This window comes from Urocampus carinirostris, chromosome 19 (assembly GCF_059441175.1).
Source record: "Urocampus carinirostris isolate Australia breed hairy pipefish chromosome 19, RoL_Ucar_1.0, whole genome shotgun sequence".
Classification (NCBI taxonomy): Eukaryota; Metazoa; Chordata; class Actinopteri; order Syngnathiformes; family Syngnathidae; genus Urocampus; species Urocampus carinirostris.
The window spans coordinates 3152585-3173821 of record NC_142367.1 but is presented as its reverse complement, the minus strand read 5'-3'; the positions used below and the strand labels follow the sequence as shown (position 1 = coordinate 3173821).

The 21237-nt window shown below is 40.4% G+C and overlaps 1 protein-coding gene and 1 pseudogene across 2 annotated transcripts in view; both read left to right on the top strand.

The window, feature by feature from the left end:
* LOC148346898 (adenosine kinase-like) overlaps positions 1-21237 on the top strand; it is a 288745-nt gene that overhangs the window by 868 nt on the left and 266640 nt on the right. The window contains exons 1-3 of one of the 2 annotated variants that reach the window (XM_088323479.1): positions 1697-1786; positions 9070-9144; positions 9249-9302. In XM_088323479.1, coding sequence (XP_088179605.1) covers positions 1773-1786; positions 9070-9144; positions 9249-9302 — 143 coding nt within the window. In that variant the 5' untranslated portion in view covers positions 1697-1772. Of the gene's footprint in view, positions 1-1696; positions 1787-9069; positions 9145-9248; positions 9303-21237 lie in introns of those variants that run through there. The other variant, XM_088323478.1, reaches the window with a different exon arrangement.
* LOC148346902 (U2 spliceosomal RNA) lies at positions 2152-2305 on the top strand (annotated as a pseudogene).

The following is a 21237-nucleotide window of genomic DNA, read 5'->3' as shown; positions in this document are numbered from 1 at the left end:
AAAACAAACTTCAGCAAAATATTTAAATTAAAATGTATTCATAATTGAATTTTACATGTTATATCACATACACAAGGAAAAGGAAAAATATATTTTTAACCAGTCTGACACTCTGAATCTAAAATCGCCCCTGTAGCAATTAATCACAGTATTTACTTTTGGTAATAAGCAAAACCAGCCTCCATTTTGGGTGTGCTCAAGCACCCCCTAAAAGAAAACATATTAGTCAAGTTAAGTCATGTTTATTTGTACAGCACTTAATCACAATGAGTCTCAAAGGGCTGCACGGACCTTATAAACTCTCTTTTGCTTAATAAAGGGCAGGATAGACTATATTATAAAAAAACTTCTGATTTTTTAAAAAAAGTAAACAAAACAATTGTTGAATAGAATGCATCATTGTCTAATACGTTTTCTAATATGTGCTTCTTCTACTGTATGTGTATGTGTTTGTATACTCCAAAGTGCTTTGGGAGGTCTTCAGTGACTTGGAAAGCGCTATATGATTGCAGACCATTAACCATATTAGAAATAAATGAGTAAAAACTTTGCATGGCGTAGTTATCAGGGTTCCCGTGGATCCTCGTAAAGTCTTAAAAGGCATTGAATTCTTAATTTGAAAAATGTGAAGACATGAATATGATTTAGATTTGTTTGAACTAAAATGATTTAGTAACATTTATCAATTGTCTTCTTTTAATCATTTACCAATTGACTTTCATGGCAACCACACATTTATTGTTTACCATGTCTAAAACTTTAGAGTGTTATTCTTTTCAGATGGAAAGTATTTAGCTGGACTATAATGTGATTAAAAAGGTTTAAAATTACGTCTAATTCATATGGAGTTTTGCTTGTTTCAATAGTGTTTTTTTGTCAACTTGGTCTTAAATTAGATTTCAAAAGGCATTAAAAAAGTCTTGAACTTAACTTGCCTTAAGATATAGGAATCCTGTTAATAGTGTTTCTGCCTACCACAAAGTGTAATGTGATGTTTTTTAAATGGGAAGTGACACTCCAGAACAGTGTTGAATGATCCAAATCACTTTAAGTAAAATTGTTTTTTTCCTGCACTGTTAGTTTTGTAAAAGGTACTGTATTCCAGGGAGCTATCAAAAGTGTGTTTGAATTGAATTTTTTTGTGTCTAACTTTTTGGGGAATGTGTAGAATAGTAAAGCACCGGGGCTTTTGCACCTTGTATAGAAATCACTTTTGAGCATGTTGGAAATACTTACTTTGGCAAAATGACATTTTATCTTCTGAACTTTCGTCTCCCGTTTTATCCATTGATAATTGGGCAGTTCATTTCGGCGTGATAATCTTTATGGTAGAGCACATAAAAGTTTTACATACATGTGATATTCGGAAGATTACTGGTCGATTGCAATAAAAGCAGCTTGTTTGCAGAGTTAGAAATGACAAGAGTAAAAACGATCCAAGCCCTACGTTGTAAATATTGGTTTCTAGTTTTTATATTGATGGTGAGTCTTTTATCTCTTTATCTCTTTCAAGTCCTTATATTACATGTCTTACCACATGTCTTATTGAAACTGTAAATAACACTCAGGAAAAAAAACTAACATTTCCTTAATTTGTAGCCAATTATTTGTCACAACACTGGCAAAGTCCCGCCTTCCCGCGTCCTAGCCAATCAATTTTCTTCTGTCATACAGCTAAACTTCCTGTATTCGGGGAAGCACGTTGCTCGTTTTCGATCGGCTGTCAGACAAGTTATTTTCCTTTCTACGCAATCCCTTTTTTTCGGACAATTATGACAGCTCCACGGTAAGATAGCGCTTGTGACCATTTTTATTTTATTTTAAAACCAATAGTTTGTCAGTTGTAGTTGTTAAACTTGACTAAATTACTTTTGGGTTTGAATTAAAATTAAAAGGGGTTTCACTGTGTTTTGCATGTTTTTTTTAATTGATTGAATATATAATTTCTACACCAGAGGGTTACTTTATGTTAAAACATGAACTGAACTTGAGACGGATCAGAAACAAAATAAATCACATTCATTTTATTGCGCTGTATGGAGTCCAGTGACAGTCCACATTTCTTCCTGTGCCGGTGCTTAATATAAATTACATAGAACACCTCACACAAACCGTTAGATCACAGGTCACCAACAGTTTTGAAATTGAAACATACATTTGTTGTTCGTGACTAGCAATGTTGGGCACGCTACTTTAAAGTCAAGTTGCTCTGATTTTTGCAATTGGGAGATGGAATAAGAGCGTGCTCTGTCCACTCCATGCATCGGCCCGGTATTGCAGTACCTCCAGGAACGGTGCATTCGCACTAGAGCTAAGATTCATGGCCCGAGCCCGAACCCGAACCCGAGGCAATTTCGGGCCGGGTCGGGCCTGAAATGTCAGTCATACGGTCGGGTCGGGTCGGGTTCGGTCCTGCTTTTTTTTTTTTTTTTTTTTTTTAAATTAATTAATAATTATAAATATATGTTCATTAAAAATATATACTTAAACTATGTATGGATACTAGACCAAGGAATACTTGTTATAAAATAAATAATTTGGATAAAACGGAGAAGGAGCTGTAATTGCTTTTAACGGAGCCAGAGCATGCTCTGTGCACGTGACGTGACGTGAATACTGTCCTCTTAATAATCTTCCCCTCCGCAAATTCGCGTGATTTTGGCCTGGTATCCCCGATATGGAGTCGGACCAACAAGAAGTTAAGGATAAACTCAAGAGAGGAGAACTGACGAGGAAAACGCACTCTGGTAAGAGTTTTAATAAGCGTTTTATATAGAATACGATCGCTTTTGTCGGAAGTGTACATTGACGTTGGTGACATTTTCATCCGCGTTAAAAAACGCAATTTGCAGAATAAAATCACGCTTTATTGTTTAAATAAACGCGTTATATAGACTAGGATCTCCCAATTATTATAATTAGCTCGGTTTATTGTTTTAATAAGCGTTTTATATAGAATACGATCAGGGGGGGGGGGAATTTGCATAGGAGTCGGAAAAGGGCACAACACGTCAACACCCCCTCAGTGATAGTGCCGCGCTAAAATCTTAAGGACGTACTACTACTGCTGCTGTGGATTATGGCCCAATGATCAAGTCGTCAAAATGACGGACGCCCTTAAATGTTTTCGCTACCTCAAAAAAAAACCCGTCAATGACAGATTGTCGCTTAATGTAACATCTGCAGTGCAGACACAGAAATATAAAAGATGTAAATGTTTATACAGTTTTATTTAACTTAGGCCTAGATGTTGTAACAAAAGGCAGAGTTTAATTTGTTATCATAAATCACCCCTCCTTATAAATAAAATATGTAATTTCGGGCCCCCTCGGGCCGGGCCAGCAAATCCAGTTAATTAGTCGGGCTCGGTCCGGGTCGGGTTTAATACCCCTCGGGCCTGCGTCGGGCTCGGGTGCTTTTTTTGGGCCCGATCTTACCTCTAATTCGCACTGATCGCTACTTGGCCCTGTGGGTAGGACCTTGACTCAGCCTCTTGGTTGTGAGCAAGCGTCTCGGCCTCTTGGCTTTGTAGTGTATTATGATTTGACCGATAATGGATAAATGATTAAGAATATTGAACAATAAACCTCTACAAAAAAATAAATACAAGTAATGTTTATTTGTATAGCCCTTAATCACAAAGAGTCTCAAAGGGCTGCACAGATCAAAGACTATTGCAAACTATAGACTATTATGACTCCATCCCCTGTTCTAAAACTTACACGAGGGCAAATAATACACAGATATTGTCAACATAAAATTTAGGTTATTCATACGCTATAGAGTAAAAGTGTGTTTTAAGCTTAGATTTAAACATTTCCACTGAGGTTCAGGATCGAATCTCAGGGGGAAGAGCATTAAACATCACCGGGGCCCGAATGGAGAACGCTCTCGAACCTGCGGATCTCTTCTTGGTTCTTGGTATCACTAGTAGACCAGCATTTTCAGAACGAAGTCTCCGGACCGGAACATAGGGGGAGATTATATCTGAAAGATATGAGGGAGCAAGTCCATGCATGACCTTGTATTAGACCTAAGATTTATGGCCCGAGCCCGAACCCGAACCCGAGGCAATTTCGGGCCGGGTCGGGCCTGAAATGTCAGTCATACGGTCGGGTCGGGTCGGGTTCGGTCCTGCTTTTTTTTTTAATTTATTTTTTTTTTTTTAATTAATTAATAATTATAAATATATGTTCATTAAAAATATATACTTAAACTATGTATGGATACTAGACCAAGGAATACTTGTTATAAAATAAATAATTTGGATAAAACGGAGAAGGAGCTGTAATTGCTTTTAACGGAGCCAGAGCATGCTCTGTGCACGTGACGTGACGTGAATGCTGTCCTCTTAATAATCTTCCAATGCAACCAGGGTTTCATTCACAATAAAAAAGACATTACATACGGATATTATAGTAAATCAAATAAATATTATTTGTGTACAATTAGTTGTGATTGCGGAAATCATAGCGTACAGTGACGTTGGTGACTTTTCCATCCGCATTAACAAACGCATTTTGTAAAATACGATCGCGCTTTATTGTTTAAATAAACGCGTTATATAGACTAGAATCTCCCAATTATTATAATTAGCTCGCTTTATTTTGTTTTAAAGCGTATTATATAGAATACGATCGCTTTTGTCGGAAGCGTACATTGACGTTGGTGACATTTTCATCCGCGTTAAAAAACGCAATTTGTAGAATACGATCGCGCTTTATTGTTTTTTGGGAATTTGCATAGGAGTCGGAAAAGGGCACAACACGTCAACACCCCCTCAATGAAAGTGCTGCGCTAAAATCTTAAGGACGTACTACTACTGCTGCTGTGGATTATGGCCCAATGATCAAGTCGTCAAAATGACGGACGCCCTTAAATGTTTTCGCTACCTCAAAAAAAAAAAAACGTCAATGACAGATTGTCGCTTAATGTAACATCTGCAGTGCAGACACAGAAATATAAAAGATGTAAATGTTTATACAGTTTTATTTAACTTAGGCCTGGATGTTGTAACAAAAGGCAGAGTTTAATTTGTTATCATAAATCACCCCTCCTTATAAATAAAATATGTAATTTCGGGCCCCTTTCGGGCCGGGCCAGCAAATCCAGTTAATTAGTCGGGCTCGGTCCGGGTCGGGTTTAATACCCCTCGGGCCTGCGTCGGGCTCGGGTGCTTTTTTTTGGCCCGATCTTACCTCTACCTTGTATACCACCATCAGAACCTTAAAATCACATCTTAAGCTAACAGGGAGCCAATGCAGGTTAGCTAAAATCGGGGTAATGTGATCAAACTTTCTTGTCTTAGTTAAAAGCCTCGCTGCAGCATTTTGTACTAGCTGGAGGCGCTTGATTTTGGACTTCGGGAGACCGGAGATTCGTGCATTACAGTAATTGAGACGGGAGCTAACAAACGCATGAATTATAATCTTCGCATCCCACTGAGACAGCATAGGGCGAATTTTAGCAATGTTGCGAAGATGGAAAAAAGCTGTTCTAGTAATATTCTTAACGTGTGTTTGAAAGGACAGATCGGGGTCAAATAATTTTACAAATAAAAAGACCAACATTTAGCTTAATTTTACTGTAAATTCTGTGCTAATTTTTCTCTCATTGATTTAATTCTTCCTGTATAATCTACGCCCCCTCCATATGTGCAGCCTATCATTCACTACTGGCCACACACCACCAAATATGCGCATATAAACTGAGCACTCGTTTTCGGTATTTTGTTGTAAATACGGGTATATACGCTAGAGAGAATATCTCTATGAGGAGAATATCTCTATGAGGAGAATTTCTGCATTTTCTTACTCTGCACTTGAGACATCGCCACCGTAACTGTATTCAGTTGTACTTTGTAGATAAATACAAACTGACCGACCCTTCAATTGCGTAGCTGAGAAGTTGAGGGATGTGTTATTTCATGAGCAAAGGAGTAACAGTCGGCAATCAGAGGACGTTGTAGTTTATGATCTGCTTTTAGTGAGTAGCGAAGTAACGCATAATGTTGTAACGACTGTTGAGTAACAACACTGTATTTTTATCACATTTGTTATAAAGTAGATGCGCTCCAGGAACACGTTTGTTTGTATCATGTTATTCCCAACACTGCTGAAGAAAATGCCAATCCTTTCTCATGTCAGTTAGGAACCAAAGAACCTAGAAAATCACAATGACCTTTTACATTCACAACCAGTCCTTGAGCTAGCTACCCAGATGTTCTTAGGGGGCTACACGGTGCCCACAAGCACCATATTGGTGAACCTTGCTCTCTCGCTACTTGAGTAAAAGTGCATGCTGTGTACATCACTCAAGCAATTATTAGAAAATGGAAGAAGCTAAACATGACGGTCAATCTTAATCGGAGTGGAGCCCCATGCAAGATTTCACCTCGTGGGGTCTCAATCATTCTAAGAAAGGTGAAGAATCAGCCCGGAACTACATGACAGGAGTTGGTCAATGAACTGAAAAGAGCTGGGACCACCGTTTCCAAGGTTACTGTAGGTAATACACTAAGACGTCATGATTTGAAATCATGCATTGGCACGAAAGGTTCCCCTGCTTAAACCAGCACATTACAGGGCCCGTCTTAAGTTTGCATATGACTTTTTGGATGATACAGAAGAGTCAGTTTTGGGGTCACATGAGACTAGCGTGTTTGGAGGAAGAAGAATGAAGAGTACAATCCGAAGAACAGCATTCCTACTGTGAAGCATGGGCGTGCTTTGGGGGTGTTTTTCTGCACATTGGACAGGATGAGTGCACTGCATTAAAGATAGGATGACTGGGGCCGTGTCTTGGGAGATTTTGGGAACAACCTCCTTCTCTCAGTCAGAGCATTGAAGATGAGTCGTGGCTGGGTCTTCCAACATGACAACGACCCGAAGCACACAGCCAGGAAAACCAAGGAGTGGCTCCGTAAGAAGCATATCAAGGTTCGATTATGGCCCAGCCAGTCCCCAGACCTGAACCCAATCGAAAATATTTGGAGGGAGTTCAAACTCCGTGTTTCTCAGCGACAGCCCAGAAAGCTGACTGATCAAAAGAAAATCTCTGTGGAGGGGTGGTTCAAGATCCCTCCTGCAGTGTGCTCAAACCTGGTGAAAGACTACAGGAAATGTTTGACCTCTGCAATAGCAAACAAAGGCTACTTTACAGAATATTAAAATTCCTTTTCTCAGTTGTTCAAATACTTATTTGCAACCCCATCATACAAATAAGTTGTTAAAAAATCATGCATTGTGATTTCTGGATTTTTATTTTTCTCTCACAGTGGACATGCACCTACGAAGAAAGTTTCAGATTTCTCCATGATTTTTAGTGGGAGAAATAAAACAGCAGCGTGTTCAAAGACTTATTTGTGTCACTATAGAAGCCGCACCTGACTATAAGACGCATGTGCCCACATAGAAACTTGTTATTTTTGTAAAGAAAGACAATAAATAGAAGTAGTTTTAATACTATACGGTACCTCAACCGTTTAACGTTCCGATGTCCCGCAAGTGGCCTGCTAGCCTTTTGCTAAGCGTGTCTGTTTGATCTCACTAGTCACTGAAATATGTCACTCTCTGGGATTCAAGATATGATGACCATTTCAAAATACACTCATCAAAGAAACATCTTGATCAGTCTGAAACAAGATACCCGAAAACTATAAAGCAGTCGTAACTCACAATTGCATCCCCTGACCGTCTTCAACTTCTTCAAATGTCTAAAAAAAAATGACTTTGTTACATCAAAGACAATCAATCGAATCCAACTGTGTAAATATTTATTCCAAAACACACGATAATGCCGACAGATAAATAGGAATCCGCCGTAAACAATTTTGCTTCGTTAGACGTTGCTTCTTATAGTACGTTTGTTTCGCCACATTATTTCCATTTTCAAATGAAGATAATTATTCCCAACGTGGTCGTTAGCTCTTCCCTTTCAATTGACACCTTTTCCATGATGAGGGTCTGTTCATGCTGGTTTTATTCATACACAAAGTTACATTAAACTTGCGTCCTCGACACATAAATTCCGCTTGTCTCACTCTTACCTTTACTGTTCAGGTAGAAAAAATGCATGAATTGGCTGCATCATTGCATAGGGCACAGGATTGAGAGCTTGGGGAAAAAAAGTTGTGGCTTATAGTCCGAATTTTTGGTGTAATATTTTTAAATCTATACATATATATGAGAGAGGGCAGCACGGTGACGCAGTGGTTAGCGCATGTGCGGCACAGTTCATGTCATGGGAACCTCCTGCGTTCAAATCCAGCTCCAGACTTGCTGTGCGGAGTTTGTATGTTCTCCCCGTGCTTGTGTGGGTTTCCTCCGGGGACTCCGGTTTCCTCCCACATTTCAAAAACATGCATTTCAGGTGAATTGGCTGGTCCAAATTGTCCCTAGATGGGAATGAGCGAGCGAGTTGTCTGTCCCCGTGTGCCCTGCAATTGGCTGGCAACCAGTTCAGGGTGTCCCCTGCCCACTGCCCGATGATTGCTGGGATGGGCTCCAGCACCCCCGCGACCCTACTGAGGATAAGCGGTGCAGCTAATGAGATGAGATGAGATGAGATATATATGAGAGGCTACAGCTATATCCACTGCACATACAGTACAGTAGAAAAAACGTTCCTAACCCTGCTCAAATGTGCCACCTGATGGTTGTTTGGGTGCCTGGTCTATCTAAATCAACGCAACAAGGTATTTGACAAATTAAATGTGCCTTATCAGAGACAGACAGACATGTTACTTATCTGGTGGGCATTTAGGTAATTAGAGGTAGTTACTCAAGTAAAAGTACAGCATAGTGATTTAAAATACTTCGAGAAGTACAAAATGTCCCAAAACTCACTTAAGTATAACGAGTTATTGTAACTCGTTACTACCCACATCTGCTTGTAAGACATGTGCACTGTATACAGATTTTATGTATGTGTGCATTTATTTATGCTTCTCATACTCTTTTTGTCTAGCACCTGTGCTCTCTCTTTTTAAATATGTTAAAACAAACAAAACAAAACATTACATTTCTAGGTATTTGTCCACTGGTTCTAAAATGTTTGTTTTTTTTGCAGTGAAAACACACTTTTTGGGATGGGAAATCCCCTGCTGGACATTTCTGCAGTGGTGGACAAAGACTTCCTTGATAAGTAAGTAGAGCGGTCTCGTGCACTTCATAATCCATCTAAGATAATTTGTTCCAGACGACAGACACCAAAGTAGTTACCGGTATACTTTATTTGTCTTGCTGAAGGTATGGATTGAAGCCCAATGACCAGATCCTTGCTGAAGACAAACACAAGGCGCTGTGAGTAAAATTAAGACAGTAAAAAACAAATTTAAATGGCAGAGCATGTGTTGGTGCCAAGCCTCGTACAGGTCACTCATCATGAAAACCCAAAGTAGCCACTTGATGAAATGAGCCTGAACCTGACACAGCCACAATTTGGCCACATTGGGGTGCAGCAAAAGATACATAGTCGCTTTAAAACATTTTTGCATTTTCAAGACGGAAAGTGAACTATATGTATTTTTTATTTTGTCTTCCTCAAGTGCAGAAGCTTTTAAGAAGTCCTTCCTAAACGACAAATTCCCATTTAATGAGAGTCTTATAAATGAGTGTGTGGGTGATTGGTTGGTTGGTTGGTTGGATCACTAAACCACTAGTCGTAGGGACACCATTTCCTGTGGTGTGTCTTGGGCAAGTACAGCCAGGTGGCGCCCATCCCTCTCAAGGCCAACCTACAAATGAAAAGAAATACAGGAATAGATGAAGTTGCCAGGCAGCAATCCACACACTTACATGTGAGCCCCATGAGAGCAGACAGCAACTCTAATAAAGCGTCTCAGAAGAGAACCCTGTTTAGTTAAGTTTAAACACGTCACTCGTATTAACCCTCATAAATTACCACATCTTTAACAAAATAAAAATAATATCTAACTTAAAGATTCAACTCCAAAAAAAACAAACAAATTAACTGACAAAATTCGTAAAAACAAGTTTACAGAGTTGATCCTTTTTTGTTTATGAAAAAATTGTTGTAGACCGAATATCGAATAATATTTAATGCATTTTCGTCATTCTTGTCGTGTAAAATGAGTCCAAATTTTATTGCTTGATTTGACATGACTTAATATTGTCATATTCCAGGCATTCCTCATAAAACATGTTTATGATATGATGCCATTAGTGTTATTAAAAAGAACAGAAAATGCACTTTTTCTTATACAATCGGAAATCAAATCAGAATTGCAATACTGCCCTGCAATCTTACAACTAGTTTTCTTACCCAAAATATTGCAGCCCTAGTCTTTATTATGTTTACTCGGGATCAACTGATATGAGTTTTTCAGGGCCAATACAGATCATTAGTATTAAGAGTGGGCCGATAACTGATAATTGGAGACCATATTAATTTTCTGTTATAGCTTAAAAAATGGCGGAAGAACTTTTTATACTGCAAAAAGAAACAAAGAATATTTCTTATAGATTCAAGTACAACTTTATTAGCTCTCTGAAACCATTTTATGTAGCTACGTTAGAATTTAAACACACTTAACATGACTAATATTTCACTTAAATCAAAAATAATGTTGCAGAAAATTAAATTAGGCTTAGCAGCAACTTGTATAAAAGAACATAAAACCTAAACAGCTCCTTGAAACTTTTTCCAGTACATAAATTACAATTTCAACATAGCGTAACAAATTTTCACTTAAACGAAAAACTGACAGTGCAGGAAATAGAATTAGGCTTAGCAACAACTTCTATAAAGGTACATCCAAACTCAATTGACTTTTTTATTTATTTTTATTATTATTATTTTTTTTACAATAAATAAACAAATGTACAACAACATGAATTAAATTAAAACAAAATATGCGTCAACATTTCTAGGGAGCTGGCAAATTGAAAAGTGTGGGCACTCCTGTTTTAAAGCCAGATTCATGAGCTAATTGTATGGTAACAGCCAATCACTCAGTGTCCCCCTTTAGTGTGCTTTTTATGCTTTCTCTTAATCACAGACACCATGCTTAATAGACGAACTAATGTTATGAAAAGAGCTAATATTTCGGTCTCCACCTAAACGTTCCTCTTTAAAACGAGATAACTACACTCCATGATGCTATATCCTAATAACATACACACTTTTCAATCACGGACTCTGGTATGTCAGGATGAGTTAGCTGAGCTGCAAGCTCTAAATTTATTGTTCCTGCTTAAGTGGTTCCGCCCCCGCCCCTTATCCAATCAGAAGGTGCGGGGTGGTTAGCGAGTAGAAAGGAGGAGGGGAGGGTAAGAGTAGGAGAGAGTCTTAATAATCGCCTGTCTAAGATAAAACATGCTGATACCGATTTCTGTCAAATTCCTAAATGTCGGTCCCAATAATCGTTCCGCCTGATAATCCGTTTGACTTCTAATGTTTAACCTAGAGTGCCATGTCTAATCTCTTTGCATACAATTGTTTACACTATTGATATCAATAACAATATGGACAATTTAATTCAAATACATGACAAGGGAGCCTGTGACATAAGGACGTGAATGCTGCTAATCACACGTGCGTCTTTGCATGGCACCGGCTCCGACTTTCAGTTGCTGGCTGGCGTCTCAGCCCGGGGGAGAGTGCAGATGGCAACACTTGGGGGGAATCTGTCTGGGTTCACGTTTCTCCTGGTCGTGGATGAGGCGCAGCCATCTGTACGAGGCGTGACGGGAGCCCACGCCAATATGGCCTCCAATATGTCAGCGAGACTCTTCTACCGCAAACGTTTTCAGCAACACATCACGCATACTTCTGGCCACCGCAATCCTATCATCCCCAAGTTAGACAAGGGTTGTTTTAAAAATTGTGGGGCAAAAATGTCAAGTGACCTCAAAATCTCTATTTAAACTTTGTTTCATTGTTCATTCAGTTAGCCTGGGGGTCAGCAACCTTAAATATTCAAAGAGCAATTATTATTATCTACACCGCTTATCCTCAGTAGGGTCGTGGGGGTGCTGGATCCCATCCCAGCCATCCTCGGGCAGTGGGCAGGGGACACCCTGAATGGGTTGCCAGCCAGTCGCAGGGCACACAGGGACAGACAATTAGGTCGCTCATTCACACCTAGGGACAATTGGTGCCGGCCAATTAATCTGACATGCATGTTTTTGGGAATGTGGGAGGAAACCGGAGTGCCCGGAGGAAACCCACGCACGCACGGGGAGAACATGCAAACTCCACACAGGAGGTTCGATTTCATGACCCCAGAACTGTGCCGCACACACGCTAACCACTGCGCCGCCGTCCTGCCCTCTCAAAGAGCCATATTTAACCCCAAAAAAATTAATAAAATAAAATAATTCGTCTGAAGCAGCAAAATAAATAAAAGCCTTATATTAGCACCGCTCTTATAGTGTGTAAAATACAGTGTCAATCATGAAAAGAGCCACATATGGCTCTCAAGCCCTAGGTACCCGACACCTGACCGAAACAGTTTTTTTCCCCAGGGCCATTACCAACTTACAAGTGCACAAGACTGTGAAAAATGTATACCTTGAATTCCAAACTACAGAGCGCACATGATTAAAAGCCGCATGCTCAAATTTAGGAAAGAACTTCAATTTGGTCTTTGTCCAATCCACTGGCTTTAACAGCCAAAATATATTTTTTAAGCCTGGCAGACACCTTTTAGCCTTTTACAAGTTGGTTAATCTTTATTAACTACATAATTAAATACCGTAAATTACGGACTATAGAGCGCACCTGATTATAAGCCGCACCCACCACATTTCAAGAGGAAAACCGATTTTGTACTTACACAAGCCGCACCTGTATATAAGCCGCATGCACCCACATGAATAAAATGTAACACAAAATTAACCCAGACCCGACTTTAAGTCTCGCGATTGTAACTGAATATCCTTCATCAAAAGTACAGAGTCCAAAAATCACAGCCGGCTAAATGAACGTAAAATGATACCCGTACTTAAGGTTTGGTGCAGACCGGCAGGGTCCCGTTCCCCTTGAACGTAATCCAAAGAAAAAAGTGTATATCTCCAAAGGTAAGGGAGAAATATATATCCACTATTGTCCACCGTGTCCACAAACACTCACCTTTACCGGTCCATACTTCCTGTCAGCCCGCGTTTGTTACGCCCCTTCTTTTTAATTCGCCCGTCCAAAACATATCAGAATAAGTGTCCAAAATAAATACAAATACAGTTGCAAATACATATTATACATGGTTACACATATTTACAAAAAAAGACGGTACACTGAGAGAGCTTTAATAATAATAATATAACTTTCATCCCAAACGGTGCCTGTGACAGGTAGCAACACACTAGCAACACGCTCGCGACACAGTAAACTGGTCTGTTAAAAAAAAAATACCGTACTTGTAAAAATCACGGTAAACCTTCCTCATCTTCCTCCTTAAAACTGAAGCCATCAAAGTCGTCTTCCTCAGTGTCGGAAAGAAACAGTGTCATATAGACGTCGTCCCACGCTCCCGCAGCCTCACTCGCGCTGTCACTGTCGCTGGTGGGCCCTTCTCTCCGTCACGGCTTTTCGGAACCTGTTGGTGATGGATTTTTTGATGCTGCCCCACACTGTCAGGATCCACTGGCAGACTTGCGAAAAAGTTGCCTTTCGCATGCGGCCAGTTTTAGTGAAAGATTTCCCGCCGCTAGTCAAGCCAAGAAGTTGCAGTCTCTCTCGGCGCATATATTCCACCAGTCTAAATCTTACCTTTTGTACTCGAGCGCCGCTGGCAGCCGTTAGAAAATTTACATAAATTGGCCGCATCACTAAATAAGCCGCAGGGTTGAAAGTTTGGGGAAAAAGTAGCGGCTTATAGTCCGGAATTTACGGTAATTATAGGTACAGGCTTAATCAATATTTTAAATTTCCTCTAGTGTGTGGCTATTTTAATGCAGTTTTAGGGGTCGCTTATATGTGGTGTAGTCTCATATACGATACTTGAAGTAATTAGAAAAAAAAGAATACATTTTGCTTTTGTATAAAAGGTGATTAAATTTTACTATTTCTGCCTTAAACTGCTCAGTCCTTTCATTGGATACATTTAAGAAGTGGAATATTTTTATTGAATTGCGTCGCAGATTGTCATTAGGGTGCAGTGGTCAAACCAGCTGAGAACCGAAATGCTAAATAATACACATTATTCTTTTCCATTCTTTTCTTACTTTTCTCTTTCTAGTTTAAGAGTCATTTTTTTTTCTCCTTGCCCGATATACGTACGGCAAAAACACAAATGTAAAACTATTACACCTCCAGCAGCAAGCGATGTCATATCCAGACCACCAGGAGGCAACAGTCACCTGCTGTTCCTCGCCTGCCTGCCAGGCTCTTTCTAAGGCGCCTCAGCAGGAAATAACATGTCATCATAGTCAAGTCCCACCTCTTTTCTACAGGAGATTTATTTCACTGTGGGGAAGCACTCCATTCCAGGGAGCATTCCGTAACATGCTGCAAAATCACTCTCATATTACTTCTTATGCTCCCAAACAGTATGTGTGTGTTTTTAAAATCCCCTCCATTCAACAATAATAAATTGTTCACATATTTTCTTTCTTTTTTTTTTTTTTTGCAGAGCTTGTTTGCTCACAGCAATTACGTTGATCTGCCTCTTTCTTTCCTCTGTGCTAAATGCAGATTAGTCGCGTCACAATTGCAAAACTCATTATATGTTGTGCGTGTATGAGTGAGACCCTCTCTGCTGCATGAATAATTCAAGCTGCATTAGGCAAGGAGGCTGAGGGAAGAAGGGGAGGTGTTCCTGAGGAAATGGTCGGGTGTGCGAGATATGGGCTAAGACACGCATCATCTTCACACGACATAGGAGATGAGCAAACGGCGCCCCGCCGTGTGTGTACGCCGCACGCACACCCCCGCCGATGGCTTTCAATCTGCTTACCGGAGGAGGGAAATAAACAAAAGAGTACACGCAAATAAATTCCCACTCGGTTTGACGTACTTGGCACTGTCGACATACTTCAGTGGGGCGTTTTCGGTGGTGGACTCCAAAAGGAGGAAAATTCACCTGGGAAAGATCCACGAAATCCACAAAAAATCCGTATACATATTAAACCACAACGTTATTGGCGCACAGGTGACGAAATCTAGTGACTCTTCAATCCATCAGAATTAGAGGTAAAATCTTGGGCACGGGCCCGAACACAACACGACCCCGGTTCGGTCTTAAAATGTCAATCATTAAGTCGGGCTGGTCGGACTTCTCTCCCTCGCAGGTTTTTTTTTTTTTTTTTGTTTTTGCCCCACTTCTTTCTACACAGCATGCACTTATTCAGGGCTAACCACTCTACTGAGACAGCCCTGATTAAGTAACCAATGATCTTCTACTGGCAATGGACTCCGGCGCTTCATCACTTACTTGCTGCTGCTGGACCTTAGTGCTGCCTTCGACACTGTGGACCATAATATCTTACTAGACCGGTTAGAAAAATGGATTGGTCTCTCAGGAACCGTCCTCTTATGGTTCAGATCCTACCTCTCAGATAGGATGCGCTGTGTTATATAGGGTGAAATGACATCTGTACCCTTTAGTGTTACCTGTGGCGTTCCGCAGGGTTCAGTACTTGCCCCCCTTCTTTTCAGCATTCACATGCTTCCATTAGGTGATATTATTCGCAAGCATAATATCAGCTTCCATTGCTACGCAGATTACACTCAACTATATCTTCCGAGGGAGGAATCTGCTACACTAAACTATGGAAAGTTGGAGGCCTGCCTCACTAAGATAAAAGAATGGATGTCACTCAACTTCTTGCGCCTTGACTCTGAAAAGACCGAAGTCAGTCGGATGTGGAGATTATAATTCATGTTACCTCCCGTCTTGATTACTGTAATGCACTACTCTCTGGTCTCCCAAAGTCCAAAATCGAGAGCCTTCAGCTGGTACAAAATGCTGCAGCGTGGCTTTTAACTAAGACAAGGAAGTTTGATCACATTACCCTGATTTTAGCTAACCTGCATTAACTCCCTGTTAGCTTAAGATGTGATTTTAAGGTTCTGTTGGTATAATACAAAATCATGAATGGACTCATTCAGATTCAGATCTACTTTATTGTCATTCTAGTACACGTGTATACAGAACGAAATGTCGATACATCTGACCCGCCCAGTTTCCTTGAATGTACAAGTTGTATTGTATTATGGCTACGTATAGTATTTTACCATAGTGCCGATAGTGCAAGAGGAGTAGCTAAACAGATGTGCAAAATGGGCAGTCAGGTTAACAAGTCAGGTAAACAGTAACATTAACACTGTAACAATAACGCTGTAAGTACAATAGTGCAGAGAGCAAATGTGCAAGGAGTGGCAAGCTATAAAGAACTGCCAGCCGTGCAAAAAGTCAAATTAGCAGACGTTTAGATTTAGGTTAACTATATGTTAGATTGACCATTTAACAGTCTAATGGCCAGGGGGACTAGACTACTGCGGAACCTGGTGGTCCTGCACCGCACACTGCAGTACCTCTTCCCAGAGGCTAGCAGAGTGAACAGTCCATGATGGGGGTGAGAGGGGTCCCTAATAATGTTCTTAGCATGGGATAGGCAGCGCTTCTGGCCAATGTCCTGAATGGAGGGAAGTGTAGTCCCGATTATTTTCTCTGCTGTCCTCGTTACCCTCCTCACACTACCCCAGTCGGTAGCGCTGCAGCCTCCACACCACACAGAGATACAGCTGGTCAGGATACTCTCTATGGTGCCCCTGTAGAATGCGATGAGGGAAGGTCGGGGCAGGTGGGCTCTCCTCATCCTCCGCAGGAAGTACAGGCGCTGCTGTGCCCTCTTAACCAGTGATGCAGTGTTCACGGACCAGGTGAGTTTGTTTGTAATGTGCACCCCTAGGAACTTGATACTGCTGACAACCTCCACAGCCTTGTTGTTGATGCAAAGTGGGGCATGGTTGGGCTGGTTTTTCCTAAAGTCGACAATGATCTCTTTAGTTTTGTCAACATTCAGGACCAGGCTGTTGTCCCTGCACCAGCCCACCAACTGCTCCACCTCTTCTCTGTAGGCCAGGTCGTTGTCGTCCCTGATGAGGCCCACCACTGTTGTGTCGTCAGCATACTTCACGATGTGGTTTGTGGCGGACCTAGGGACGCAGTCGTGTGTCATCAAGGTGAACAGCAAGGGGCTCAGGACACAGCCTTGGGGGGAGCCCGTGCTGAGGTAGATGACATCTGAGATGTTCTGACCTATCCGCACTGATTGGGGTCTGTCACTGAGGAAGTCCAGCAGCCAGTTCCGCAGGGGGGTGTTGAAACCCAGGAGTCTCATTTTGTCTACCAGATGTTGTGGGATGATGGTGTTGAATGCTGAACTGAAGTCCAGGAACAGCATCCGCACATGGGTGTTCTTCTCCTCTAGGTGTGTCAGGCTCAGGTGAAGCGCAGAGGAGATGGCATCCCTGGTGGAGCGGTTTGTCCGGTAGGCAAACTGAAAGGGGTCGAATGAGGAGGGGAGACTGGAGGTGATGTGCTCTTTAACCAGTCTCTCAAAGCACTTCATTATGATAGGAGTCAGTGCAACGGGCCGGTAATCGTTGAATGATAAGATCTGGGGTTTCTTTGGCACTGGGATGATGTTGGCAATTTTGAAGCATGATGGTACTTTGGCTTGGTCTAGCGAGGTGTTGAAAATGTCTGTTAGTACACAAGCCAGCTGATCGGCGCACTCCCTAAGTATCTGCCCCGGAATGTTGTCCGGGCCTGGAGCCTTCCTTGTGTTGACCCCTCTCAGGGTCTTTCTCTTTCAGATTTAATTTCCCCCTATGTTCCACAACTTGACTTACTTTTACTCAAGTAAGTATTTATATAAAGAAAATGCTTACTAAACTATGAGTTTAACTCCAAATCACTAAATCCAAATAAATGTTCCTCCCCGGTGTTGAGGGTAAAAGACGCAGGGCTTCCACCTCCCTCATGTCAGACGTAATTTCTGCTTCTTGCAAATAGCTAACAAATTTCACAGACTGCTTTTTGAACAAATTTTTCACTATTTGCAGCTTGTAATATGCAGAATTTGATTTTTTTTCCTGCTACCATTTTGTTCAGTTTCACCTCAGTTCGCTGCAACTCACCGAGATGTGCACTTCGGCTACAAACCGTTTATTTAGGCACTGCACTTGCAGTGTACACTTGATTTGAGGGACTCGGTCCCAAGTAAACCCCTAGCTGCGTAGTTCAACCAAAACGCACAATACGGAGCTAAAGTACGCACGCCCGGAGTAAAGCTTTGTTTTTACTCTGGCGGCAAATTAAAGCTTTGGGTTTATTTCGGGCTTGTTAATCGAATCAAGTTAATCCATGGATTCGGATGGGTTCGGGTTTATATACGCGCAACTCAGGCTGGGTCGGGCTCCATTTTTTTAGGCGCAATCTTACCCTTGATCAGAATGTACGAGGCAAATCAGTGTTTCTGGCACCGTGAGTAAAAATAGTGTTAAAGTGAGATAACCCCTCATGCAGAGGCCGGGAACCTCTCTGACCCAAAGAGCCATAATAGTGAAATATTTAGTTTTTCCTCCTTGAGAGAAAGCCACACCATATATTTTAAGACAAAATTAAAAAAAACTGCCAAATCTGCTTTTCAGACAAATGCAAATTTCCGCACTTTTTTTTCATTGTTTATTGTTAGATGATTTGATGGATAAACTTTATTAAATTATATAAATCTGAGAGCCTGTGTCCCAAATCATCAAAAGAGAAGGAAGCGTGTTGTGTGTGCTGAGATTGTTCTGTGGGTTTTCATCATAAACAGATAATACAGATTGTTTGATGAGCTTCCATACAAAGGATTTGTTACCGATGTACAGCTAAAACAGGGGTCTGTTGGTATGACCCCTTGACTGTAAACCGTCGTGAAAACTGTCCCCTTATATGGGACCAAAATAATTTGATTCCCAGTGTTATATTGGCTTTTCATGTGCCTAACTCCGTTCAGGCCAAATTAGAACTGGAGAATCACTGATGAAACTTGCATGAACAAACTTTTATATCGTAGCCGTATGTACTATTGAAAACCGCCATATATGGCTCGCAAGTCATAGGTTCCCGACCCCTGCTCTAATGCCATCTGTAATTCTAGTGGTAAAGAGTTGGCGCCCTCACCACTGCGACCTGGATTCAGTTCCAAAAATATGTTTTTAGTGACAATTTTCCATTCAAGTCAAGTCACATTTATTTATATAGCCCTTAATCACAAAAATGTCTCAAAGGACTGCACAGGATTACAATAACACCATCGCCTGATCTCAAACCAACAATTGATCAATCATTGCACTATTATGTGTCGTAAATTTCTAATGAGCCCAACAAATTAACACAGTAACATCTTACTGTAGTATCAATTTCATATACCTTATAAATTAAATATACCATATCTAACCCCTCTATAAGTGTGTGTGTGTGTGTGTGTGTGTGTGTGGTTTATTTTTTGTGAAAATGTACACAGTGATGCTTTAGGCCTCTGAGAGTGTCTTTAGCTAGATTTCGTGTCAAGGCACCTCTAATGAATACCAACAATATCAATAAACATTTGCTTTTGTTTACTAGTGGCTCTAGAACTGTGCGCTGCCCTGCGGCTCTTTGGCATTCCCTAGTGGCTCTCTGGTGCCTTTTCAACTAACCACAGCCCAATCAACCTCACCCCAATAGAATGCCTGGCAACACTGGGCCATTATGCTTATATCACAAAAGACTGTTTTTTGGGGTGCGCCTTACAATTCGGATTGCCTTAAAGTGCAGAAAATACGGTATACCACTTAATCTGCTTATCAATATGGAGGACCTATTCTGCTATTTGTTGAACTAAATGTATTAATAAATAAGTCTCATATTTCCCAGATTATAAGGCACACTTGATTATTCTGCGCACCTTTAAAAATACTCTATTGTGAAATGTATTCGATATATAAGGCGCGCCGTATTACCAGGCGCATGAAATCAAAAGTAATGTATAAGCGCTAGGGTTACATGAAAAATTGTAAAAAATAAAAAAATTGTATTTTATTGAACACATTTTTCATGTTTACAATATCTGTGTATAGTTTCTTACTGCAACATCCTGGAGGGGGATTACCTTATGTGCGGTCCTTTCTCAAGGTTTCTTCATTTTCCTCATTTTGAGGTTTTTGAGTTTTTCCCTTGCCCTCTTGTAGGTTTTACATCAGGGGATGGTGGAATAATAGTCTGTGGTTTGCAAAAATCTGTGGTCTGTGCAGCCCTTTGATACTCCTTGTGATTAAGGGCTATACAAATAAACATGACTTTACTTGGCCTTAAAGTTATGAAATATTTGTTTCCCTTTAAAATAAATTTATAAATGGTAACAGCATTTCATTTTAATTTTGCATTTTCAAACTGTATTTAGTATATTTTGGTCTACAAGGCATGTTGTAAAACCATAAATTGGAATTTAGTTTGTTGTGTTTTCTGTAAAATAAATCAATAAAAAGATGAACAAATACATTTAACTGTTAATAAACCATATGAATAGATTCTCATTCTAATCTCTTAATTATTTGCTTAAAAATAATTACCAATACTTGAATATGTTTTTTTTGTCCATGAAGGCCATAAACTGGATTTTATTTATTTGAATTACTAAAATAACAATTTTATATTGGTTATTAAAAGGGAATTTTTTTAAAATAGGTTAAAATGAGGCCTAATTGAGTACACTGTGTCCTAACACTAAAATAAACCACGATAAAACAACAACCGAGCTGGTTTCAGAACTGGTCTGCGGGCACCTCAACTATCCTTAAGGGGCACTCTAGTGCCCGCCTGCACTATATTGGAGACCCCTGCTCTCACATAAAGAACATGCTTACCAAACTATCAGTTTCACTCCAAATCACTACATCCAACCAATTCTTCACCGTCAGTTTCATTTTAACCAGTAAATAACTACCGGCAGGTTCAGGAGGTGGATGATGCGCCGGCTTCGTTTTTCAGCTTACTGTTGAGGTAGAAATGATAAACAGAGGCCTTTAGTGACCCCTTATGGTTTAGTGTGAAAATAACATGTGAAGTAATATAACAATACCAGAAATAAAAAACTCAATGACTTGATAATCTGTTAATAACTTCACATATAAGTCTCACCAGAGTATAAGTCGCACCCATGGCCAAACTAAAAAAAACTGACGGAAAATACGTTAATCTAAAGAAATAACATGCCATTTAAGCCTGCTAATCATGAAAAA